We start from the raw sequence: 26,970 nt of genomic DNA, 5'->3' as shown, positions 1-26,970 counted from the left end.
AAATATTGTAGTTGCTTCATCTGCTTTTGTTGGTCATTGAAGAAAAGGGTGATAATCCAAAGCAGCAGCTGAATGTGAGGACGCTCATGACTACTTACAGTAATCAAAACTGTAAACGTGCATGATTAACTATGAAAAGCATTTGCTGAAGTAAGTGTTCCAGTTTTTCTTTATCTGAAGGCTGGGTGCAATGGGAGCATGTTTTTAGTAGTTCTCCACAAGGACCCAGAAATACCTTTGTGCAACAGCTGGCCAGCTTGAGGCAGCTGCAAGAAGGCAGCGTGAGCTCATGCAACCTGTAGCACAATGTTCCTAGTGCAGTATTCACAAATGCAATTGGCAGCCAACCTGCTGGCATGAAAACTAAATGCTGTGGGAAAACCACTGAGCACATAAACAGGAGGGGGAATGGCTGTTTATGAGGGTGGACAGTGATAGGAAAAGGGGGAATGGTTTTAAAGTGAGATAGGGGAGGTTTAGGTTGGATATGAGGAGGAAGTTTTTCAGCCAGAGGGTGGTGAGGCACCGGCACAGGTTGCCCAAGGAGGCTGTGGATGCCCCATCCCTGCAGGCATTCAAGGCCAGGCTGGATGTGGCTCTGGGCAGCCTGGGCTGCTGGTTGGTGACCTGCACACAGCAGGGGGTTGGAACTTGGTGAGCATTGTGCTCCTTTGTAACCCAGGCCATTCTAGGATTCCGTGATTTAGTGCAGTATTTTATTGATTTCAGTGGATGACTTTTTATTTGGCATCAGCAAATTGAAGTTCTAGAATAAAACATTCTCTGCTTTCAATAACCATGAAGCTCTGCATGGAATAACTGAGAATTTCGGTGCACTCACAACTCTGGTGTGCTTAGTGGAACATCTCATTTTAGTAGTACTGCACCTGTACTGTTATGTTGGGAAGCATGGTAAATATTTAATGATTTTTCCTTTGTTTCCTGGAGATAGAGTCTTTAATAAGCCCAAGTACCTACAAGTAATATTGCAATGCCAAGTCACTGTGCTGCCCAAAATATATATAATTTCTGTTAGTCCATAAGCAATCAGACTTTGTAGGGACAGTGTGGCACTCTCTACTCATGATGCCTCCTTCTTAATTGGATTTTTTTTTATTTTCTTGGTAAAGCATATATATAACAGAAACTATAGATTTGGATGTTGAAAACACTGCAGTCTATAAAGCACTAAAATCTACGCTTTGTTGTTTTGTTTTGTTTTTTTCTCTTAACAAAACATCCTCTTGTTTGCTCCTATTGACTTTCATTGTTCCCTGAAATCCATCCATCTTGGAAACTACAAGGACTGCTGTTAATTGTACACTAAGGCCATTAAGAGCCAGCCTGTTTCTTTCTCACTCATCAACAGAAGTGCTTGGAGACCAAACTGCATCTCAGTTCTCCAGTATGCTCTCATTAGCTCCAAATGACATCCTAAATGACAGCTGTGAAACCTCATTGCCTGCAAGAGGGAGAGGTTGGGCACCTGTAGGGAGGAAAATAATGGAGGGAAGAAGGCTGCTGGATGTGGGGAGCCAATTTACCTGGGTTGTTAGATATGAGGGGATAGCATGGGCTCTAAGACAGGATGGTCAGCCTCCAGGAGGTGATAAAATGAACTGAAATCAAACTTTTTTTAAGGGAACTCATGGCCCAACACAGGTTTGTATCTGTTCCCCTTCACTCCTGAGGTGCAGACAGTATCTGCCCCAAAAGCTCTGACGTTTGCATTCTTCTTTTTCTTTTAGGCTGGACAGCAGCGTTGGTGGGAACAAGAAATTACAGTGAATGGAAACATTCAAAAGGGAGAATTAATTACCTACAATCTAACTGAGCTGATCAAGCCAGAGGCGTACGAAGTCCGTCTGACACCCATCACCAGATTTGGAGAAGGAGACTCCACTATTCGGGTCATCAAGTATAGTGGTAAGACCTTCAAGTACAAAGAAATGCGTTGTGGCACCTTCTGCACAATTGGGTCTGCTGTATGGGTTACAGTTGTGTTATGTTGCATGATGTGAACTGACTGCCAGTCCAGCAGTGAGCTGCCCAGACCCCAAACCAGAGCAGTTTCTGTGTTATAAGGGTAAAAATACAGTGAATTAATGTTATCTGCATGAATTAATCTTCCTAAATCAGTGTTATCTTTGTTTCCAAGAGTTAATTCTTACCTTGAATTCTTGTTTTGTGAAGTTTTCTTCAAAACTCGCTGCCCTCCCAAGTAATATTATGGAGGTGTTAAATCAATATTTTGTTGTCATCATTTTTTTTTGTCAGAATCAGGATGCTTTGAGAAGTTTCTGTTTTATTATGAGTGATCAAAATAACCCTGACTATTCCTAATCCTATGCAAGTGAGAAAGAATGATTCTATATATTCCTCCAAAAGTTTGCCGTGACAAGGATTTGTCCACTTGACCAGAAAAGAGAAAGTATTTCTACAACCTTCCATTCAGTCTCACAGCATTACCAAAAATTAATCCCTAGAGCTCTGAAAAGAACTCAAAATACCTTCCTGAGGGTATTAATGTAAAGAATAACAGAGTTAACTTTTTTTATTTCTTCTTTGCTGCAGTGTAGTGGTGTTTGTGCTCTGGCAGGTCTCAGGAAGCTGACTCAGTTCTCAGCTGTGGTTCACAACCACACCAAGCTTGAGCCATTAATGAAACATCATATAATTTGCATTTCTTGCCCCAAGTTGCCCCAAGCTGCCAAGGAAAACATTCCTGTGCAACATTAAAAGATATATTTGGACTACAGCAAATTTCTTCCGCTAGAATCTGCCATTAGCACAGAGGTGAATGACATCCCATTTCAAACATGCCGATTGGACACCAAGCGTAATCCAGCTGCCCAGGAGAGATGGAGCCACCGTTTTGTGCCCCAGGTGGAAGGATGCTCCTGCAGGGGTGCTCAGTGCCATCACTCAGGTGTCAACAAACACAGTTTAAGAAATGGTGAGCCAGGTGCTAATCAATAGGGTAAACCCAGAGTGACTTCTCTTTGAAGTGGGGTTCCAGAATCGCTGAGGTTTTGTGTGCTTCAGATACACATTTTATCTCAACATTTGTCCAAGCGCTGTAGTGTCAGCTAGCTATTACCAGGCTAATTTTAAGTGTGTTATAACTCCAGCTAAAAAATAATGATACTGCATACGTTATTATGGTGCAAATCTAATAGTTATAATCTGAAATGCTAGAATCTTAGAAAAGCAGCTAATGGGCTAGCAGCATGCACAGCAGCAGACCAGAATTGAAGTAGAAGTAATAACAAACATTATCCAGAAAATAAGACATCGTGCGAATGTTTCTTAAATGGAGAAGATAATTTTTAATAGATTTCTCCCCATTACATTTGTTGAGACCTTAAGCACACTCACACACACACAAATAGCCCATCCACAGTTGGGTCTTCACATTTTGAATATAGTTTCATCCTGTATGTGTGTGCAGTTTTGATCGATACCCTGCAGGCACACTGGACTTCAGCCACATCACTCCACACTTCTCACCCCACGGCTTCAGAAATACTTTTTGGGGGACTTACAACAGTTGAATACCTTGCAGTATCACTGGGTTGTTGAGATTGGAGGTGCTGCTGGAGGTCATCTCATCCAAGCTACTCAGAACAGGCTGCCCAGGGCCACATGCAGTTGGGTCCTAACTGTCTCCAAGGATGGAGACTCCACCACCTCTCTGGGCACCCTGTCCCAGTGTTTGCCACCTTTATTAGTGAAGATGAGCTTTTTTCTCTGTAACTCTCTCTATAACTGTCTGAAGAGAGGTTGTAGTGAGCTGGGGGTCGGCCTCTTCTCTCATGTAACTGGTGATAGGACTAGAGGGAATGGCTTCAAGCTGCGCCAGGGGAGATTTAAGCTGGATGTTAGGAAATACTGCTTTTCAGAAAGAGTGGTCAGGTACTGGAATGGGCTGCCCAGGGAGGTGGTGGACTCACCGACCCTGGAGGTGTTCAAGGAACGTTTGGATTTTGTGTTGAGGGACGTGGTTTAGTGAGAGCTATTGGTGATGGGTGGATGGTTGGACTGGATGGACTTGTAGGTCTTTTCCAACCTTGGTGATTCTGTGATTCTGATGTTTAAAATTTGTGCTTTTGTTTGTATTGCTGGTAAGGATTCCCACTGAAAACGTGTTTTTCCATATTGTAAGCAGATTAAAAAGATTTCACCCCATTTTAAAGAAATGCAGCCAGCATGAAAAGCAGATCAGATGCACAATAAGAGTTGCTAAAAATGGAGCAGTGTCTTTTGCCTTTAGTGAATACATTCCCCTTGACCCTTGAGCTTCAGCTTGGTGCAAGTAGGGAACAGACAGACCATGGCCTATAGGAGTTATTTTGACAGCTTAAAGTTGTCATTTGTATCATGACAACCTCGGGTTGGTGCTGCCCAAAAATGATTCTTCAGAGCTAGTCTTAAAGTGTGTGAGAATCAACTTGACATTCCTAGCACATGGGTTGTGTTTGCTGCCTTTCCAGAGAGGAGGAGGTTTCTCCACATTTCTCTCAGTGGATGGCTCTGAGACCCTTCAGAAATGCCCATATCTCTGTGTGACTTTAGGGGCACTCTTAGATGAGGTGTCTGATTTACCAGTCATTGAAGTTAGGTCACGTTACTCCTGCCTGTGCAGTCATTTTTGTTGAGTTGTGCTGCAGAGCACATTGCATTTTAAATTAAAATCCGCAACTGGAGTTTAATGGGAAAAGTGCTCATATGTAAATAATAGCTTCCAGTGGGCTAGCCTGCTGGTAGCCATCTGAATGTCCAAAATGACAAGGCTACTACAATACTGTCAAAGCAGGAGAAGCCTTATTTATGAGCTCTTTACAGTATGCCCTGCCATCCCAAGCTGGAGCCGTGCATGCAAGACAAAACCTTATTGCTATCCAAGCCCACAGATCAAAACCTCACACATGGTGGAAGCATTTCATAGGGAAATTCCTTGCCTGCCATGAGTTATTTTCTCCTCCACGCACAGAAGGAGTGGGAGAAAAGGACAGTCATCACAGTAGAGTGACATTGTAATTACAGCCAAACATCACTTGACAAATTCTTTGGTAGGTGCATATGTTACTCTGCTAGTGATCACAGTCTGGCAAGTAAATACTAACAGGGCAGTTTAAGTAGCACTAATAAGTGTTTTGAAGGCTGGTACAAAACAGATAAGTCTTTTAGTAACAGGTTCAATGTAATCTCCATCACTTTACATAAATCTGTGTCAGCCTCCGTGATGCAAACAAGCAATAACATCCTCCAGCTATTCCAATTAGCACTATTTCAGATATGGACTTATGGTTAAATATTTCTTACCAGTGGTAAACAAGCAAGTTAATTTCATTTTTGTGAATGAAGCCCAAACCCTAGCATTGTATCTATTGTATGTAGAATCAGCCCTCTGTGACATGGCAGGTAGATGAGGCTGCCAATCACTTAATGGCCCTGCCTGTGGATTCTTATACAGGTTAGGAACTTCCCAGATCCTGTATGGAATCACACACAGAATCACAGAATCACCCGGGTTGGAAGGGACCCCAAGGATCATGTAGTTCCAACCCCCCTGCCTAGCAGGGCCACCAAACATACACATTTAGATCAGGTTGCCCAGGACCCCGTCCAACCTGGCCTTGAACACGTCCAAGGACGGGGCATCCACAACCTCCCTGGGCAGCCCGTTCCAGGGCCTGACCACTCTCCTAGTAAAGAACTTCCCCCTAACATCCAACCTAAATCTTCCCTCCTTCAACTTGGATCCATATGTATGGAAGAAGTGTATGTAATTGTTCCATTTGTTATTACTACTATTATATTTCTGGGCCCCACAAGAAAAAAAAAGATATCAAATAAAGCATAAATTATAGGATTTATAAGTATACACAGATGTAAGTATGAGGCTGTTTTATAAGTAGTATGCAGAGTTACCATTATGGGAACAAGAAAGCCTTGCATAGAGAATCAATATCTACAATGAAGACTGCTTTCCACTATGCAAACCAAGTGCTTTTAAAGGTTTGGACTCCTGATCCCTCATTAAGGCTTTTAGATTCTGGTTGTAATTACTGTAAGTAGACAGCAGTTTCCAGTAGTGGAAAACAGAGCAGCTGAATACCCAGCATACTTACCTCTAGATTGATGTTTCTCAGTCAGTTTGCAGCTTTGGGGAGCAATGTCTCAGTGCCTGTACAAGTTCCTGAACAAGTGTCTGTATCGGGGAGGATCTCTGGGAGACATCACTGTATAAATGCAGTTACAAGGGCAGGGACTGACAACAAACATTCTGCCCACATTTTTCTGCCATCACCTGCACATATACAGATCACTGAAAAGTGAAGTTGTCCAACAAGCTGAAATTCCAGTGGGCTTTACTCCCTGCATGCTGGAGAAAAGGCAGAGAGATTAAGGGATGATCCGCCTCAGCTCTACCTGAGCTCACATCCTTCCTGATGCTTGGTTCTCCTCCTGAGATTCCCTAGCATTAAGCCAGGCCAGCAGAGCAGAGCAGCGAGAACCCTCATAGGCACAAAGCCTTTCCAGATGTTCCCAGCTCAGCCTTAGGAGTTGCTCCACCAGTCATCCATTGGTTTATCTTCATGGCTAATTGAATGAGCTGCCCTCACATTGTGCACACAGCAGCCTCATCTTTCAGCAGTGAGACCTGGAGCTGTCACACTTCATCACATGGCAGCTTAGTGCACCACTTAGGAGAGTGAGCTTTCTGGGTTGCTTTATTTTCAATTTTATTTTATTTTTCTCGTTTATTTTGTTAGATAAGTACAGCCTAACTTCTTCAACTTGCTTTTCTGATTTTGTCCATCAGTTTGAACCACTTGGCAAGAAGCCTTTTTTGCTTTGCTGTGTGAACAATCTGAGTAGCATGACTCAAGGTTATGCACTGATGATAGTTTCCATAAAAGCCTGCACGTTTAGTTACAAAGCAAGCATCACTAAACGTAGTTTCCAGCAATTTCAGCTAATTCCAAGTTCAGTCACTCAGGAAGCTCGCAGAATGAATGTTTCTTGGAGAAAGGTAATTTGTTGGTAAAAGCTATGAGGTTGTCTCATATAATGTAATGACTAAGTTTCTTAAAATTGCACAGGGGCAAGTCACTGTTCATTTGTTTCAGCAAAGAAAGATCAGATGGCAGAGTCACTAAATTAGACCTGTTTTAAAAACTTCAGGTCGAGGTTAGAGCTAAGTAGAAACTGAGGCTGAGGTCAGAAACCAGGAGTTCATGTCTCTGAACATAGCTTGGGAACGGCAGCGAGACATGGAGCAACACTTAGATGGAAATCAGGGGTTACCAGACGGACACAGCATCTGCATACAGTTCTAATGGTGGGCTCAGCATCCTTCTGTTTCTCACATGCGTAAGGGCTCTGTTTCCTAAGTCTCCCATGCTCACATATACCCTTCTACAAATAGCACAGAAATGAAGACTTTCGTTTCTCCCTCAGACCAAATTTCCAATGTTTAGCATTGTTCAGGTCAGTCTGGGTGTAAACTTGGGTAACCCATCCCATGGCTAAGATATCTGTAAGCATGACTAAGGTTTGACTTTCATCCTGTTCCATCCTCTGGCTGATAGGTGAACCTCAGTATTAAAGAATTAGGGATTTAGAGCTTTTTGTGATTTTGCTGAGGTTCTGTTAAACAAGAACCTGTGCCAAGGATGCCCAGCACCAGTCATCATGCTCAGTCACAAAGGGTGTTGCACAGACACAGAGAAGAGACAGAAATAATATTTTTCAGCAAAGTAATCTCAAAACCTCTTTGCAGTGGTGGAAATTTGGTTTTGATGCCTCCCAAGAGGAGGAGTGGTCATCAACTGTCCCTGCCATGGGGCAGGGAATGAGCAGAGGTGGATGCATAGGGGAGGGCAGAACTGCTTTGTCGCTTCTCCATCTCCAGGGACACAGCCCTGGAAAGCAGCATCCAATGGACATGGGTGCTGCAGTGCTGGCAGCCCTGGGGAGAGCACACCTCACCTTTCTTTGTCTTCTATAATGTCTTTAAAATGTTTCCCCCTAGAAGAGGATTTATGCAGCAGGCTTGCAGATGTTGTTGGTTTTTAGGGTTTTTTTTGCTTGGTTGTGTCTCTTGGCCTAATGGGATCAAACCTCTTCTCTCCAACTCACTGTGCTTTTGTTTCCTGCTGCTTAAAAAGAAAAATTGTGGTTTCTGGGAAGAATGCAAGTGCTATCCATTCACAAACTGAAGAATAATAGAAGAATAGTTTGTTACATTAAATATCCATGAACACTGATAAGACCAACAATTGAGTAAAGCATAATGCAGAACCTGTGCTTCAGATGAATACATCCTTCCTGTGTCTTTTGTTGGATTCCTGCATGAAGGCATCACCCTGAAGTTTTGCTGTGCAGCTGTCCTCTTCTGTACAGGGTCTGTGCCAATAATCTAGCTTTGGTGCTTAATTACAGCATCTCATTCCCCAGGCTGCATGTGGTAATGATGGAGCACGTGTAATGAGTGGAAGAGGCTTTTCTCATGGAAGCCATTGCCTTTGGCTTGTCAGGAAGCTGCAAAACTTGCTCAGAAAGGACAGCATCAGTTTTGATGACTGTGTTAATGTGGGACCCATAATCAGGGTCCTCAGGAAGGGGAAGAATGATCAGTGGGCAATTTAGGATCATCTGTGTGTTGGTTTCATTAAGTTTTTCCTTTAGTGCTAATTTTATTTTTGCTCTCTCTTTCAGCTCCAGTAAATCCACACCTACGTAAGTATTTCTTTATCTTTTATTCACATGAAGAGCTGTCCTTGCACCTGTTGTCCTTTGTGCTTAAAAAGTAACTGACAGTTATTCCACTTTCAGTCGCCATGCCCCTTAGTTTTGTGTGCAAGCTGAGCCTGATGGTGTCATTCCTCTTGTTCTGCAAAGTGCCAGAGCAACAGGTGATGGAGGAAGGACGTATTGTAGCTCCAGCCCATCTTTGTTGTTGGGGTAGTATGGTCAGGTTGTGGTTGGACTTGATCTTTAAGGTCTTTTCCAACCTGAGCAATTCTATGATTCTGTGACTGAGAAGGATCTGTGTCTGAGCCTTAGCAGACAATGTAAACATCCCAGAGGAAAAGTTCATTTAGAACATTTTCCAAAGTAATTTCTCCTTGCGTGAGAACTACATGTGCATCTCTTGAAGTACATCTACACGAGCATGGATTGTGCCAGGTGACTTCCAGAGGTCCCTTCCTACCTTACCCTTCTGCGATTGTCATTTTGTGATTCCATGATTCTGAATGAGTTACTGCAATCCTTCCAGCTGCAGTCAGCACCTCATAGAATCATAGAGTTGCTCTGACTGTGTCCTGCCTGATGTGTGGTGCTCAGTAGCACATGAACAGTAGCACCTGGTACAACTGTTTCCCATTCAAATCACCCACGGGCACCAAACCTTTGCCAGTACAGCAGACAGGAGACTGGGCTGGAGCTAGGAAAAACAGCTTCATTCTAACGCTAACATCCTACTTCATCCCCCATTTGTCTACTTCATGATTGATTTCCACTCAGTAGCAAGGGCATATTTTGTGGGACATACTCTGTTGTTATTCTTGCTTTTAATCACATATGCAGAAATGCTCCTGTAAATGGAGTGGGGCTCTTCCATTATTGCTGCCCTGGTGCAGCCATAGGCAGGCAGAGAAGCAGCAGCAGGCTGTGCAAGCAGCCTCTGTCTGTCTCTCAGACGATGGCCAAACTTTTCAGTAAGTTTTAAACTTATTTGCTGAAGGTCTTGTGAGATGCATTAATAATTAATCAGGGCTCAGTTTAAAGCTCGTGGGAGCTGAAGGATCCAATCTCATTGACTTAAGTGAGCAGTAGATGAGGCCCTTGCTAATTAATGTATTAAACATATACTCTCTGATGTTAAGAAAAAAAAAAGCATTGCACTCCCATGTGCTTCCCACTATAATCTTCTATGATTTTAAGATCTGAAATTGTCTCATTTTCAGAATGTCTCTATTGTACAGTTCAAAGCAGCAGCTCTGCCAGGCACGTGGCTCAGTGCAGGTGGCACCCAAATCACCCTTCAGGTCAAAACCCTGCTGGCTCCAGGGAGGGAGACTTCTGGCAACCTGCCCACCATTTCCATCCTCTGCTTCTGACTCTGTCTAGCTGTGCACCTCTGCTAATGGGAGAGTTTGCCCACTGGGAGCTATAGGGCACCCGGTGACATTTCTTTCAGACGACCAAAGAGGTGGTTAAATCTTGAAGGCTTGCTTTTTTCCCCAGTGACTTCTTGAGTGAAACCTTTTGAGGAGAGAAATCTGCTGGGAAAGAGAAGCTCTGGCTCCCACAGCAAATTCAATCTCATCTTTATCCTAGCTTTCTACAATCTCATTTTATGTCACTGAAAATGCAGGATGAATGGTGATGTTGTATGTTATGTAACACCAACCAGCTTCTGATTCTTTCTAAACCTGTTGGGCTGAATTCTAACTTTATTTACACCACCGTGAATGAAGAGTAAGTGCCCTATTCAACTGGGGAAAATATCTGGAAACTGAAGGCACACCTTCCTGCTCAAATTCTGGAATAATCACATGGCAGAGAACATTCATTCTCATGAGATTTCTGCAGTAGATAAGGAAGTAGCATCAAATGACTGGAAGACTGAGATTTTGCCTTAGAGCTACTTTTGTGTGTGTGTGTGTGTGTTTGACATATAAATAAGCTGTTTAATGGAACCAGTTTATAGTAGACCAAACTACTGTATACTGTAGACCAGTACCTAAAGGGCGCCTATAAACAGGAGGCAAGCCAACTCTTTGAAAGGGTAGATAACAGCAGGACAAGGGGAAATGGTTTTGAGTTGAAGGAGGGAAGATCGAGGTTGGATGTCTCACACTATGAGAGGTTAGGTGGTGGAACAGCTGCCCAGAGAGGCTGTGATGCCCCGTCCATCCCTGGAGGTGTTCAAGGCTAGGTTGGATGGGGCCCTGGGCAGCCTGGGCTGCTGTGAAATGCAGAGGTTGGTGGCCCTGGATTGGTGGGGGGTTGGAGCTTCGTGATCCTTAAGTTCCCTTCCAACTGAAGCCATTCTGTGATTCTGTGATTTTGTGATTCTGTGATTCTATGAACATTTAAGAATTTCATATCGGTGAGTGCAATTGGATGTTACACTTAAATAATGGAAGACATGAGATGTGAAGAAGTCATTCAACTTGAGTTTTGTGGAAAAAGAATTCATATTAGAATGAAAAGCCTTGCACTTTGAGTGCATATTTTCCCGTGATTGGCAATAAATTTATTTAATAACTTGCATTAAAGGTTTGGACCAACAATTCACCTCTGCCCTTAATGATGTTTGGGACCATTTTTGGTATCCACAGCTCCGTCAGTTCACAGAATCACAGAATTGTAGGGGTTAGAAGGGACCTCCAGAGATCATCGAGTCCAACCCCCCTGCCAAAGCAGGTTCCCTACAGTAGGTCGCACAAGTAGGCATCCAGTTCTCAGTCCCCATCTCCAGACCTTGCCTGTCTGCAGGGATGGGGCACCACCACCCCTCTGGGCAGTCTGTGCAGTGCCTCACGGCCCTTAGAGTGAAAAACTCCTTATTTCCAGTCTTACTCTCCCCTCTTTTAGTTTGAAGCCATTTCCCCTTGTCCTGACAGAAGAGACACTGCTGAAGAGCTTGTCTCCTCCTAGAGACAGTCTCCAATTCCTGCACAGGGGAAGTATAGAGGTAATCCCAGGGAACTACTTCCCATTTGTATTCATCTGTTATTTTTCACAAGGTGTTTAGTGCCAAGAATATTTAGCACTAACCTTTTCCAGTGCATTCCAAATGGCAGGGTTCCACGTGAAACTGGTATTTTCATATTAGATAAATGGCAAACTTTTACTTGCCTTTCTTCATCTAGCCTGAATGCATTAATTTGTTTCACTTGAAGAAAAGGCTGATGTGGGTTTTGTTCTGCTGATGTGGTGGAATTTCTTTACGAAGCTCTGAGGGCACACTGTGACACGGAAATGCAGCTTTTAAGCAACTGGAGGGGCAGTGGTAGGAACTGCTGAATAGCTGGGAATGCTTTGTCTTAAATCACTTTGCTGCAAGACTGGATCTGATAGGCAGAATTTTACTCCTTTCGCCACTGTTTGGCCTTTTCATTTTGTCTCACTGTGTAGAAGCAGCACCTTGCGTGCTATAGGAAAGGTGTGTATAAGTGGAGGCCCAATGTAGTGTCAGCCAAGCAATGCACGTCAGAGTGCTTCCTTGGTGTCGTTGCTCATTCAAGACTTTTGTTAGGGTCTTTGTGTTCTCCTCCTGCTCTTGGGGATAACGATGAAGGTGTTGGTCTGCACCCATTCTCCCTGGAAGGACTTTGGATGGAGTTCACAGCCCAGGTGTTCTTTCATGTGCCCATCTCTCGAGCAGAACTGCTGTCAGGCCAGTGTTTGTATTTCTCCTCCGTCGTGCTTATGGAGGTGCTCCTGTGCCGAATGGTTTTGCGCATCCCCTCTTCATCATTCCAAGTTCAGCATTCAAAAAGCACTACCTCCAGAATCAAACTGAAGTCCTGAAGTGGGCTCCTCATTGCCTTGATGCCTTTCAGCCGCGTTTCTGAGTTAATTCTCCTGGAGGATCTAATAAAGGCAGTAAATTGATCAAGAAATCAAGCCTGAGGTGCTCGTGGGCATGGAGGCTTCTGTGGACTGGGTTTTTGTGGCAACCTGGTGTTTGGAGCAATGCTTCGTGCTGACTGCTATGCAGCAGGAAGTTTTGTTGCTCAGCATGAGCAGAGGCAGAGTGAGGAAGGCTTGAAAAGCACTCCTAATGCACCTGGTGGATTGGGAGGAATTGTCAAGCCTGTTTTTTCAGTTTGCAGCATTATATGATTTTAAATAAGCTTCAGAGCAGCATCCTTGCTTAGCAGTACATATCCAAGCTAAGCTCCAGGTTCTTCTGTCTTTACTGATTTGCAGTGAAGCTCCAGTGGCTGAAGTGGATTTATAGTTTACTGAAGCCCCAAACCTGCAAACATTTATACACCTTCTGAATTTAACACAGATGAATGGTGCCTGGTGTTAGAGTTTCTCCTAACAATGAATATAAATTGCACCCCTATAACGAATGCTGTAGCTTACACAGTATGCAGACAGCTGCATTCTCCCAGGAGAAGAGAGATTTGCTTGTTTTCTCAGATAGATCAATTGACTTTGCTGGAAGAGTAAACTCAGCAGGAACTGCTCGTGTGTATAAAATTAAGCTTTTGCACATTTTACTACACGAGGCCTCATTCTGTTCTGAGATGAAAACTGAACCTTGAAGTTCTGGTTTGTTTGGTTCCTAAATGCCTGATTATAGGACTTCCCCAACCCATCGTAACCCGGAGGTGGGATCATTGGGATGGTGTCTGACAGACCTGCTTCACAAAAGAGAGGATCCCAATAATCGTGATTGGGGATCATCATGTCTACTCTAAATAATATTTCCTCTTATTCTAGCCATTCTTTGTTTTCCCAATCCTATTGACAACTAAGAGGAATTTAACAGACACCACACTGCAGACCACATTTTCCTGTTGAAGAGGTGCTGTACGCTTCTCCTAAATGTTCTTATCCCTAAACCAAATAACCTACTGCTTCCTGTTTTTCCCACACCGTTCATGTTTTATAAACAATGCTATCCATTCTTCTCAGCTCTTTAGAAATCGTAGGTGGGTCAGTAGAGACAGTGTCTCTAAGGGCTGTTACTTATAGGTGAATAGGTGAGGAGGATCTAGGCAAGATTGAAGATAATTAATTTCAAGTAGCATTAACACAGGATGATGATGGTGCCTTTTTTCATCAGGGTCACTTAAAAGAGAACACACAGTCAACAGTAGAGAATGATGTAAAATAAATGTATATCTATTTCCAGTGCTGCTAATGAGCACCAACCTACAGTGTGTTTGAAAACAGTTTGGATGTGGTGCTCAGGGACATGATTTAGCCGAGGCTTGTTAGTTAGGGTTGTTTGGTTAGGTTGGACTTGATGATCTTTAAGGTCTTCTCCAACCTGAGCAATTCTGTGATTCTGATTCTAATACATCTATTCTCATGGACAGGTAAGCAAGCATTGAGTGCTATCAGGCACTAAATCTCCTCTCATTTGCTGTGTTGGCAGGAGAGTTCCACTGTGGGTTTGAGGATGGTAACATTTGCCTTTTCACTCAAGACGATACGGACAACTTTGACTGGACAAAGCAAAGCACTGCCACTAGAGACACAAAATACACTCCCAACACAGGGCCAAACGCAGACCGGACTGGCTCCAAGGAAGGTAAGCTCCAGGGTGCGCCTGTTCCTCCTGCGCTGGGTGCTCTGCAGCTGCTCTGGGGTCGGGGATCTCCATCCAGCTGCGTCCTTCCAAATCACACCAAGATAAGCATGCCTCAGGGACCTCAGAAGGAAACTGCCTGAGCTGAGACATGCGGCCAGTCCCTATCAGAGCCCGCTAACAGCACCGTTAACCACCTTGTATTATTGCTATTGCGCCATTTCCAACCGATAACTTCCACGTTACAGCAAACATTCTAGCACGTCTTGAACTGTTGTTCTGTTTTATGTCATTTAAATTCTAACTTGGACTCTCAGACTATCACAGTGAGGTCTTTTTGCCCCGTTTTTACTTTGGGTGTTGCTAAAACATGTAATTTTCAATCTGCTACTCCTGTTAACAGAAGTGTGCCGTCTTGACTGCGGTATTTATTTTCATTTGAAAAGTCAGACATATTGTGCTGAATTTATCAAGTACTGCAGTAACTTGAGCTATTTTATTGTGTGCCCCATGCCCTCTATTACCAAGAGGGAAAAAATCATACTGCATCATATTTGCTTGGTTGGATTAAGTAAATACGCCGTTGTTTGTGCACTTCAGAATAAATGAATATTTTCTTCTTGTGAGCCGTTGAACTGGGATTGACATGGGCAGTTTAAAATGTTCATTGGAAGCTTTCCATCAAGATTTTTTTTTTTACCTTATTTTAAAAATTCTCCCCTCTCATTGTTTATAGGAACAAATTGCAACCTTCATTCTGAAGTCTGAACCCCATCATAAAGATTTTTTTCTTTTCTTCAGCATATACAATGTTATATCAATATGAAGTTGTTTATGAGTACTGACCTGCAAGCCCTGATTTTACTCCTGCTAGAAAACATCTTTGAATCAGCTGCGGAAAATATATGGACTCAGTGCACAACAAATACGACCCTGAAACCGTGGTGTTCTCAGATGAACGTGAAGAATTAACCAAGATAGCTCGATATCTTCCTGTGTGTGTACTGTGTTGGTGTTTTAAGACCACAACATAACAATTTTCACTTGTCCTTCCTAGGTTTCTACATGTATATTGAGACGTCACGCCCCAGGCTGGAAGGGGAGAAGGCCCGACTCGTCAGTCCTGTTTTCAGCGTTGCTCCAAAAAATCCCTATGGAGCTACGAACACAGCCTACTGTTTTAGCTTCTACTATCACATGTATGGACAGCACATAGGTAGGAGAGAGCCGAGGACCTTGTCTTTTCATTTTGGGAGAGATAGCAGGAGAAATGTCCAGATTTATGGAAGGGAAACACAGGATCACTTCCAAAACCAGCTACAACCAAGGCTGGCAAGAGAGGCACCTGAAAGCATTCTTTTGGTCATAAAACTTTTCCCCACAATCAGTATGCCAGCAGGAATCCTCTAAGGGTTGACAAGAGCATGTTGTGTACACATGGGGTTTTGAGCAGGGGCTCTTGAAGGTGTGAAGATTTGCAAAGGCTTTGCCTGTTTTTGAGTGTTTTTTGCCTGGTCACGGTGTGTTGAATCTCTCCTTGCAAGTTAAGAGATGAAGCAATTAGCAGCACAGCCCTTGTGCTATGCAGCAGCACATGGGTCCTAAAGGAAAGCCTTGAACAATTCACTCAAAAGCTGTGGGAGCAGATCTCTCCAAGGTGAATCTTTAGGTCTATTTTTAGTCATAGCTCTTTCAAGATACAGGTTTAATTACTTTGCACGGTGTTAAAGAAAAAAAGAAGAAGAAAAAAAAAAAGTGTGGGAAAATGTAAAAGTATAAGCCTGAGCCAATTTTTCTAAATCCTGTAAATCCCTGTGGGTTCTTGGTGCTTACCAGTGCGTTGGGAGGCTTTCCAGTGCCACGCTGCCCTGACTCGGTGTATTTTATAGATATTTTCAAGGGCAAGAACATCCTCGTAGTGCATTCTGGTGGTTGCTTTGGGAAACATTCAGCTGCCTGCAGGCAGAGCTTGGGTTATAAATAGAGCAGACAGCTCGCTTCGTTCTGTTAGCTGTCTGCACTGCTGAGCACTCAACGCAGCCCCTGGTGTAAATTCTGCTCACTCCGCGTTGCAGGAGGAACTGGAGCCATGCCATGCTGAGTGAAAGAAGTGCAGAGTGCTCCTAGAGCCTGCTTCTGCTATAGGACAGTGAAGAGCAGAGTTATGACCATGAAGGGTCGAAGAGTTCTTCTGGAACTTCTTAAAGTTAGGATAAATATAAGAAAAACAGCCATTGAGGTTGACATCTGCCCACGAAAAAGTGACCCCTAACTTTTGCAGTTTTGGTCTTTCTCCTGGGCTGCCCTTCTGCCCTTCTCTATTTTGGCTGAAATTGCTCTTTTCTGTGTCATTTCTTGAGCTGACACATAGAGTGCTGCCTGACAAAGGAGCTGACCCACAGATGAAGGTGGTGACAGTGACAGTTAGTGATCGGGTGTACAGCTGTACAGGTTTGGTTCTTTATGGTGATGCGGACACTTGGATGTCAAAAAACAAAATCCCTCAATGTCACTTCTCTAATGTTAAAAAATATAGATGACATCATTTTAGCTACTGTGGTCCTGTGGTGTAGTTTTGAAAGCAGAGAGGCTGTGATGCCCCGTCCATCCCTGGAGGTGTTCAAGGCCAGGCTGGATGGGGCCCTGGGCAGCCTGGGCTGCTGTGAAATATGGAGGTTGGTGGCCCTGCCTGTGGTGGGGGGTTGGAGCTTCGTGATCCTTGAGGTCCCTTCCAACCCAAGCCATTCTATGATTCTGTGAACAATTTTATACAAAATTGTTCTGTCTCCAAAGACAGAAAGATGATAAATTAATAGTGTCAGCCATGTGTTTGAATGCAGGCACCATTACTAAATTCAACATTATCATATTCTGACAAAATGTTAGAAAGCACATGAGAACACAGGAAGCATCCAAGAAATGAATTATGAGATCAGCAAATGTATATCATCTGATCCCCCAGGTGTGAACTCCATCACCTGTATTGCTCACATGAGGATAGTAAAAAAGGGAAGAGAAAAACCTCAGGAGTACTGACGTTCTAAGACTTAATGATTTATGCACATGCTTCTGTTAGGAATGGTTGCATTGGTGAGGTCACCATTTGAATGATTTTTGGAAGGTCTGTGGTCTTAGAAATTGCTTCATTTTTAGGAAAGGAGTTACTATATTTATGTAATTATTATATTTAGAGATTGTTATATCTAGGGTTTATTATATTTAGTGGAGGCTTGATAGAGTTGGGGTAGTTTGGTTAGGCTGCAGTTGGACTTCATGATCTTTAAGGTCTTTTCCAAACTGAGCAATTCTAGGATTCTGTGATTCTGTGATTCTATTACAGCACAATGCTTTGCCCAGGCAAGTCAGTCCTAATCAGCATTTTGGATGATGTATGCTCCATAACCTTCATTTAGAAGATATATTTTCAATTGCAGCACATTGTTTAGTTTTTCTTTTCATATCTATGCTTCTGAAAGTTACATAGCTAAAGTTATCTTTATTCTGACAAAAGTTTGGCCTATGGGTGAATCTAATCATATTTTGAACAGCTATTTTAAAGCTCAAATTTCACGCAAGCAGTTTAGTTTTCTGAGCTCACCTTCAGTCTTGTGCTCACCTTCTGACCATGGAAATAATTTCTTCCCAAGGCAGAATGCCAGTGGGCACATATAGAAATGCAAGGAATTCATCAGATTGGTAAGAATTTTCATTTCACAGTGAAGGTGTTCAAACATGGGCACAGGTTGACCAGCAGTGTCTCTGTCCTTGGAGACAACCAAAACCCAATTGGTCACTGTCCTGGGCAACCTAATGCTCTGCAACAAATTCCAGAGGTGCCTCCTACCTCAAAATTCTGTGATTCTCTGTGAATTATTTAATTGATAATTTATTTATTTATTTATTTATTTTGAGAAGATTGCCATTTTGTTAAGGATGAACACCATGTAGATATGTCTAAATCTTATTACTACACCAAATTGACTGTTTCACCATGAACCCTCGACCCTTTGCTGCTGTTCTGGAATTTGCAGCCAGTATATACATAGAAGGTTCCTCTTACCCCTACGCAGGGATAAGCACTGCCCATCAGGGCTTCAGTATGCACTGACAGGGTGGGAGCTGCCAACTGAGACCTCACACATGATCTCTGTGCTGGGGGCTCTCTCTTTCCAACGACCTTCAGCTGCCACTTCTTGACTGGTTCTCCCTGAAAACTGGAGTGTCTTGCAAGAGAATGGGACTTAAACAAGTTCTTCCTGTTCCTCCCTTGTACCTGTGGACCACCATTCAGAGAAGATACAAGGCCGTTAACCCTTGATTTTTTTGTCCATGTTATCATAGCGTTGCTCAGCAGACTTCAGAGCTGCATGTCTGCTTTTCTGTTGGGCTTTATTTTCCCTAATTATCCATAGGATTTCCAAAGAGGCTTTCCAATTAGGCTTATTACTCCCCTGTTTCCAAAACAGTCTCTGTGCACATCAAAACATGTCTGCATTTCCAGCAGAGGCGCGAATGATCCCTAATTTAAAAAAATGGAGGATCATCCTAGATGCTCTGTCACTGGTGCTGGGATGCAGGCGTAGGGGAAAAGAGGCATCATCCACTGTTCTTACACGAATGACCTCGGTGACATCAATTTGAAAACATGGCTGTGGCGCTATGCTGTAAAAAGCAGCCATCCAGTTTATCCTGCCCAGCACCCGTGCCTGCTGCTCAGGTCTTGGTGTCTCTGGAGAAGAGCCTGAAAATGTTGGTAGCGATAAGGAGTGGTGCTTGGGAGCCTTTGCAGAGAGCAGAGCGCAGATCTGAGATTAGCACTGAAGCTGTGGCACGGCTCTGGCGAGATAAGCAGAGGCCTACATCCCATGCCAGGTGGTTCAATTCGGGAGGATGAAGTGTGCTCTGCCTGAAATAGATGGCTCTTGCTCACAAGTTGGAGTTTAATTCCCAGTGGGTCTCACGGCCGGCTCTGAGGCTGCTGGCTGCCAAGGAAAGTGCCCATGCTGTTCTCCACATACTTCAAAGAGAGAAGGTGCATTACCTTCAACAGAAAGGAAATAGAAGATCCCATTACTTGATTTGCAGCAAACAATGAGCTGTTGTTGGGGGATAAGAGAATGAAGAGTCGCTGTCCTTATTATATCTGTGTATTGAGAGAGAATGAGGTTGTAGCTCCATTATAGCTGTCACTGTTTTTTTAAGCCATCAGTGTTTCTGATTTTTCCATCCGCACCTCGATGTGGAGCACTGCTAATTGACTTTGTGAGAACAGCCATTTTTCTGATCATTAGAGCCACTGGGAGCTGCCCAGGTCTTGGCTGCTGAGCTGTGTACCCTGCAGATCCCAGCCCTCTCAGTGGGATGATGCCAAGAAATGAATTTCCGTCATTCTCACCTGCTGCTCCTGGACACAGTTTGGGTCTCTGACTCCCATCTATATGGAGCTCTGAATGACTGTATCTATGGGCAGAGTCTTGCTGGGCACACCTCAGTGAGAATGACACAGCCAACTTGTTCTCCCCACAGCACTTGCAAAGGCAGAGCACTTTTCTAAACCCTTCTTGGAAGAACATATTGCATTTCAAAGCTAGGCACTTGTTGCACATCACATTTTGGACAGGTTTGTGGCCATGAGGGACAGGGACAGAAGAGAAGGCATTGGGGAAAGCTGAGAGCGGCCATTCAGCATCTAATGGGGCTGTAAGAAATAAAGGGACACAGTCTTTAGCATGGGCTTTTGTGACAGGATAACGGTTTCCAACTAAAAGAGGGGAGAGTTAGATTGAAGATAAGAAGTTTTTTGCAATAAGGGCAGTGAAGCACTGGCAGTTCTCCCAGAGAGGCGGTGCTGCCCCATCCCTGCAGTCAGCCAAGGTCAGGGGATGGGCTGTGAGCACTGATGGAGCTGTGGGTGTCCCTGTGCGCTGCAGGGAGTGGGACCTGATGGCTCGTAAGGGTCCCTTCCAACTCAAACCATTTTGTGATCCTATGATCTGGTACAGAAATGGTTATTTTATGTTTGAAGTAAGACTGCGATCACCTGCTATTAATTTCAAGAAATTCCATGACACTGGGAGGCTGGGAGTGATACAACCAACCTTAAATCTCTGTAACCTCAGCAGTGATGGATTTATATGCTTTTCTTACCTAAATTATTTAGTGATTCCACACAGCCCTGCAGCATGCCAGCCTGTGCAAATGGGTGAAATAATTACCAGCTCTCCTTCCCTTCTTTAATATTGGCATTGCTTTTAGTCTTCACGAGAAGTAACTTTCTGTGTAGTGCTGTTACTTCAAGTAGTGCTGTCTGAAGTCCTGCCTCTTCTCCTGCCTTGAACCCAGCACAGTTGTTAAAAACAGAATGGTTTGAATTGGAAGGGGCCCTAAGAGGTTGTGTGGTCCTGCTCCCTGCAACGAACAGGAAAACCCACAGCTCCACCAGGTGCTCAGGTTTTTTGAGGAGAGAATGGGAGAACCAAACATTTCTCTTCTGCACGTGGCAGGATGAGGTGTTTTTGGTGTACCCATAGCAGGCAGAGATGGACTGTCACTGCTACAATCCATTCCTCCTTTGTGCAGCTTGTTCACCTTCCATGAATTTGGAAATAAATGCTGCAAGGAGGGACCAGCAGCACCACCTCCCAGCTCCTTCCCAGGAGATGGGCACCCTGCTGAAGCAGCGTGATGGGAATACTCACCGCTCCGTTCCTCTTTTAGCTCATGCTTTTTAAGGCACTGAGTTTTGCTATTGCTCGAAATAAGAAGTTTTTATTAGCAGGAGCTGAGTCACCCTGCAGCTGCCTCAGATCTGAGAGGTCTCCTTGCAAATGTGATTTGTGCCAGCCTCCCAGATGCCACTCCTGACTCTCTGAGAAACATGGTTTTGTGTGAACCTGGCTGTCTGAGCATTCTTGAAGGCAGATGCAGTGATTCCCATAGCACAGAGACACTGCCCCACATATCTGCAGTCAGAAAGGTGAGCGAGAAGAACAATACCTCCAAACAGTGATTTGCTGAACTCTGCTCAGTGAAGACAGTGCTGCGTCTTGGTGCTCATGGACAGCCTGGTTTTTGCTCACAGCCCATCAGAGAAGGGGGAGCACTGTGCAGAAGGGAGCTGAGTGCTGGGATCTGATACTTGCTGCAAAGAACATTTGTCCTGGAACCAGAACCTTCATGGCCAGTGGTGGGGAGACACCCAGAGTTGAGGTTTGAGGGTTTTTTTTCCTGAGGATTTACTGAGGTTCAAATGAGGACTGTCTTGTCCTTGCAAAATGCTTCTCACCAGGATTAAAGGCATCGCACCTACCTCAGATGCATTTGTATTAGTAAACCATGTCCAGGGTAGAGAAGTTGGATATTTGGGTAAGGTGGCTGGAGATGCCTCCTTTGCACTAATGCACAGAAAACTCCTTAATCCTTTCCCCCCCAAAAGCCGTGTGTACTTTCAGAGCTGCTGGGAGCAAGGGACATGGCTCCCTGCCTCAGGACCCAGCTTGCTGCTGAGCCACCATCCACTGAAAGTTCACTTCACCACGGCACAGTTCTCCCAGGTGTAAAAGTTTTTCAGTATGGAATAAGAAACCCTCATATCCACCTCCACTGTGTTGCAGAGATGTGTTCCAGATGTGCAGCACAGGAGTGCATTGTCCCAGCACTCCCACTGGTCCAGCACCCAGCCCCAGCACAGCCTGGCCAGCTCAGGCCCTTACTCTCCCAGCTTGGTTCTCAGCTCACCAGCTCACCTCCTTACCCTCTCTTCCAGGAAGCTTGAATGTTTACCTGCGACTGAAAGGCCAGACGGCGATAGAGAACCCCTTGTGGTCTTCAAGTGGAAATAAGGGCCAGCACTGGAACCAAGCCCGTGTCAATATCAACCCCCCGACTTCATTCCAGGTGAGGGACGGCGCTGGGCTGCACGTGCTTTGCGGTGCCCGAGCAGCACCAGGCGCTGCAGATGGAGGCATCAGGTCTGGGGCACGCATTCACTGACCCTTGTTTCTGACACAGGATTTCACAGCATCATTTCAGCCCTGAAAGCTGCTTTATGGACAGGTAATTGCTTTCCTTGCTGCAAATAGGTGAGCACTACAGAGCTTAATCATGCACACGTCAGTGGCAGAACAGCAGCTATTTCCTCTGAGAGGAAAAGCCTTTCAGTTCTTAGACAATGCTGTTAGCTGGTATAATATATGTATGTATCTATATAATTTTAGACTACCAACTGGAATATGAAATTATTTCCTATGAAAAAACGCTTAGGGTCCATAGTGTAAAGTCTTTGTTAGATGTCTCAGAGAACACTTGGGTTTTCCATGAAAAAAAAAAGGATCCATCTTTGCAGAGGTGCTGCTCAGAGCTCTGGCAATCTGTTTGCTTCCTTCACCACACATTGTGTCAGGCTTCAGACATTTCAGTTCTGGTTTGACAGTGAGATGCTGATAACTTCTTAGAAGCAGCTCTTGTTTATGCCATGAGCTGTTTCCAAATGGAGCAGGTCCAAAACATCAACTGCTGGTTCCTGGGATTCCTGGGGCCCCCTAAAGAGACCACTTCCTTGGGAAGAGTCATTGAGCATGAACCAAAACGGCCATCCTGAACATCTGGGTTGGGTTCACTGCATGGGTAGATGCCAATCCCAACCTTTTGTCTTATCCCCATGTGTGAGAGCCAGTGATGGAACAGAAGTGCTTTAGCATAGGCAGTCACAGAAGCTTTGTGTGGGAAAAAATGAAAGGAGAATTAGTGGAGAGGGATGTGCAAAGGGCAGCATGATGTGCTTGAGATGAACAGGGAGGGATGGAACTGGGCAAAAAGACTGCAGGGAAGAAGATCAAGGGTGTTGAAATGCACGATTGGGAAGCTGGTCAGGGCTTGAGAGACCCCTCAAAGACCTTCTCGTTCCAACCCCTCTGCCACAGGTAGGGCTGCCAACCTCTAAATCAAGCACCAGATAAGGTGGCCCAGTGCCCCATTTACACCCATCCAACCTGGTCCGTGGGTGATGCTCGTGCCTTCTGTGGTTTGTAAGGGTGTCTTCCACTGCTCTCAGTATTTACTCATTGTTTAGTGAAGGTTATTCATTTCACATGAGAAGCTTTGAACTATAGTGATGAGCAAAGAAATGTTGGAAGCTGCTAGAGTAGGCTTGGACTTGTGTGCTGCTGAAATCAGTGGATAAAGAGAGAGTGCCCCAGACACCTGTCTAACGTAGCAAGCTCATTATGAGGTGTAATTTAAGCATTTTGCTCCAGATGGTGTTAATAATTTTTGTCAAATTGGCTCTACCTCCAAGAGTTAATTTCTCCATTAGTCCCACAGCACGCCCTTATAAGATTCATTGGATGCGATGCAAATATTGTCACAGATTAAAGGTTAGAAACTTTTCATCTAAGCGAGCCAAAAATATTTCAAAGATCTGAGTTGGGGGGAGCAATAAAGGAGAAGAGAGATAGCTGTGCAAATGGTGCTGCTTGGGAGATGTATCCCTTGCATAATTCCTTCATCTCATTAGAAGGGCTTTGAAGTTTGCTAGGGAATATATTTCTTGCTACACAGAATGAGTCCACTCCTCTGCAGAGCTAATTAGGCAGCAGTGAGGCAGGACAGCACCGTGTTGCACTGGGAGAGGAAAACAGATAACTTGGTTTCTTCTGTACAGCAGTAGTGCCCAGCTGATAAGCAGCTTTATAGTAGATAATGGCTACAAGGTGCTCGTGCTGCATTCCGCCCCATAGGAAGTGCTTGCATGGTATTCCAGGCTCCTCAGGAAACTTTACTGCTGTGTGCTTCCCATCTGCAATCCTATGAACTGCTGTTCCTTTTATTTTTTGCAGCTTATATTTGAAGGGATCCGGGGCCCAGGCATCGAAGGAGACATTGCTATTGATGATGTATCAATTGTGGAAGGAGAGTGTATGAAATCCGACCAGCCGGCCAACAGTAAGTGGCTCTTCTATGCACTGGGGAGAGCAAATTGCTTCTTGTGCTGTAAAATTGAGGTATCTGCTGAAATGGGCGTTCTGTGAGAGAACAGAGCATTGTGTGGTTAAGTCAGAGAGGCTGCAGGAGAAGAGTTTTGCTTTCTGGCAAACAGCAGATGCTGGCAGCAGTGGGCTCCCTCAGGGCAGCACCCTTTACAAAACCCAACCCTCCCCAGTGATCCAGGAGGGACAGATGGATGAAGCAACGTGAAAAATTGTTTGGGGAGTCAAAACAGTGTGGAACTTATAGTTAAACTGTCACAGTTGGGCCTCTTTTCATCCCTCTGTCCCCATGTTTGCGTTACGACACAGAGCTTTAATTCTACCTTTTTCCCCCTTTTTGTAGATTTACGATCAGGTGCTGTTGGGACATTAGAGCATATACGACTTATCCCAGTTACCATCCTCATGTTTGTCTTAAGTCATCAGAGGTGACCTTATCCTGGCAGAGGCTACAAAAGATTCACCAGGCACTGGCATGAAGAAAGAGTCTTTGTAAAATGGACATTTAAAAACAAACTACCAAAGATTCCTCCACTGACTGACTCAAAAGTTAAATAAATACATAAATAAATTAAAAAGAAAAAAAAAAGAAAAACAAACAAACAAACAAACAAAAAAAAAACAATTAAAAAGCACTGGGGACATAAAAGGCATCATGGGAGTGTAACTCACTATGAACCACGCGTGAGAACGAGATCTGGCCTAAGTGAGGAAGAGACCTTCAGGTGCTTTTGTGGTCAATAACGAATACAGCATCATCTGGTTGAACTCTCGGAACAGAGCGATAGAAACCCTTGTCAAAGCACAAAGTCATGGCTGGTTTTGTTTCAAATGAATAGTTTGCTTGTTACCATGGAAACCTAATGGCCTGCCAAAAAAAAAAAAAAAAAAGAGGAGAGGAGGGAGAGGAAATAATAAAATTAAAACAGAGAGAGCAACACCTCACTGTAAACAGGGTATGTGAAGAGCTGGCATTCATTTTCCCTTCGAGGAGGTTTTTAGTGTAGAGTTAAAAACATGTAGGCCCTTTTGCCTTTGGCTGTCACCTCCCCTAGAGAGTAACCCCGAATCAGAGCTGTTTGAAGACATTTCTGTTTCATTTCTCACGGCTATGCTCGATAACTGTATGCTGTCTCCTTTTGCATGCATTACGATCCAGGATGTGCCACCTGGGCTTACATATGACACAGGCTTATCGGAGCTTGCTTGCGGCCACTCGAACACCCCTCTCCCCTCCCCAACTGAGTCATCTGTTCTAACGAAGTGAAGAAACCAAACCACCATCTTTTATAAATTGCCATGGAAACCAAGTGCCTTCAATGAAACAAGCCTGATTTAAAAGTATATGTAGAATAATAATAATTTCAACACAGAAGCTTGCACTGCTAACATGTGGTTTGTGCAAACTATTTTCTAAACAAACTACGGAGCCCGGGTGTGCAGACTGCAGGCGAAGGAAGCAAAGTCACTCCTGGAGGTGGATGGACCTGAGCTGCTGCGTAAGCCCTCTCGGACGAGCTATCTGTTGTTTAACCTTCCAGACAGCCATGGCCTTTCAGCTTATTACCCATTAGAAAATAGCTTCCCGTTGGTCCTGGAAATGGGAGCAGCGCTTTTTATTTGTTCCTTTCAGGTGATCAGGTGGGTCAACCAGAGGAAGAGGTGGTGGAGATGTACTTAGGGGTGCAGCGCTGCGCTCTGCAGGCACAGCTGGGCACGGGGCTGCTGCTGCTGCTGCTGCAGGGAAGTCAGAGTTCCACTTGTGCAACAAAACACACGTGGGTTTGGAGCTGCCCCAAAAGCCAGCCGGTTTTCCACTGCATTGTAAATTTCCCTGACAGTTGGTTATGACAATTTGAAGACCTTTTTCCTTAAATTATCTCAGCTTTTAACTTCATTTAAAAAAAGAAAAAGAAAAAAAAAAAAAAAAAAAAAAAGACTTTTGTCTAAAGAGGAGTATTATTATTATAATTATTATTATTATTACTTGTTCTCTCAACACCCTAGGATTAAAAAAAAACCTGATATGCAAGAAATTGGAGTACCAACAAATGAAAACAAACCAACAGCATCGTATTTGCAAACATGAGTATAAAAAGCACAACGAGATGCAGTACAACAATGACAAGGCTTGATTTTTTTTTTTTTTTTTTTTTTTTTTCTTTTTTTTTTTTTCTCCTTTTTTTTTTTTTTTTTTTTTATTCTGTAGAGAAATGTTTGTGCAAATTCAGTAATTCAACTGAAGAGATAATTTTACAGCTATGTTCAATAAAGCCTCTTTCCAGGTAAGGTATGCCACGTGGTGCGTGTGTTTGTTGGGCGCTGTGCACGGGGTGCTGCTGGGCTGATGCAGATGCTGTCTGCAGATGGAGGCACGGCCCATGGAGCTGGCCAAGGATGCTGCTGGTGCTGCTTTGGAGGTGCTTTGTGGTGTCCGATGCCTGGGCTGCAGCAAAAAAAGCTGCTTGGATGACAGCAAGAGCCCAGAGCTTGGATGGACTGTGGGGTTTGGCACCATGAGTGTTTGTTAATAAAAGGAAATTTCCCACTGGAAGCATTGGATTTTAATTGTGGACCAGAGATCCGAGCTGGGTGCGGCAAGATCCTGACCGGTGCTTTGCTTAGGAGGTTGGTGTGCCTCAGGATTTGGGGTCTGTGGAAATGGGACCTTCACAGGCATCTGCCTGAAAG

The 26,970-nt window shown here is 44.1% G+C and overlaps 1 protein-coding gene across 5 annotated transcripts in view; it reads left to right on the top strand.

Moving 5' to 3' along the window:
* MDGA2 (MAM domain containing glycosylphosphatidylinositol anchor 2) overlaps nucleotides 1-26,970 on the top strand; it is a 315,520-nt gene that overhangs the window by 284,612 nt on the left and 3,938 nt on the right. For 3 of the 5 annotated variants that reach the window (XM_042868550.1, XM_042868537.1, XM_042868543.1), the window contains exons 11-18: nucleotides 1,749-1,926; nucleotides 8,728-8,748; nucleotides 14,141-14,296; nucleotides 15,351-15,509; nucleotides 22,059-22,189; nucleotides 24,130-24,235; nucleotides 24,623-25,920; nucleotides 26,489-26,564. In XM_042868550.1, the coding sequence (XP_042724484.1) occupies nucleotides 1,749-1,926; nucleotides 8,728-8,748; nucleotides 14,141-14,296; nucleotides 15,351-15,509; nucleotides 22,059-22,189; nucleotides 24,130-24,235; nucleotides 24,623-24,711 (840 nt within the window). In that variant the 3' untranslated portion in view covers nucleotides 24,712-25,920; nucleotides 26,489-26,564. Of the gene's footprint in view, nucleotides 1-1,748; nucleotides 1,927-8,727; nucleotides 8,749-14,140; nucleotides 14,297-15,350; nucleotides 15,510-22,058; nucleotides 22,190-24,129; nucleotides 24,236-24,622; nucleotides 25,921-26,286; nucleotides 26,449-26,488; nucleotides 26,565-26,970 lie in introns of those variants that run through there. The other 2 variants (XM_042868560.1, XM_042868569.1) reach the window with 2 other exon arrangements.

The sequence above is a fragment of the Lagopus leucura genome, unplaced genomic scaffold (assembly GCF_019238085.1).
Source record: "Lagopus leucura isolate 7727_CA_CO unplaced genomic scaffold, USGS_WTPT01 Super-Scaffold_1, whole genome shotgun sequence".
Lineage (NCBI taxonomy): Eukaryota > Metazoa > Chordata > Aves > Galliformes > Phasianidae > Lagopus > Lagopus leucura.
This window is presented reverse-complemented; position numbering and strand designations above follow the sequence as displayed.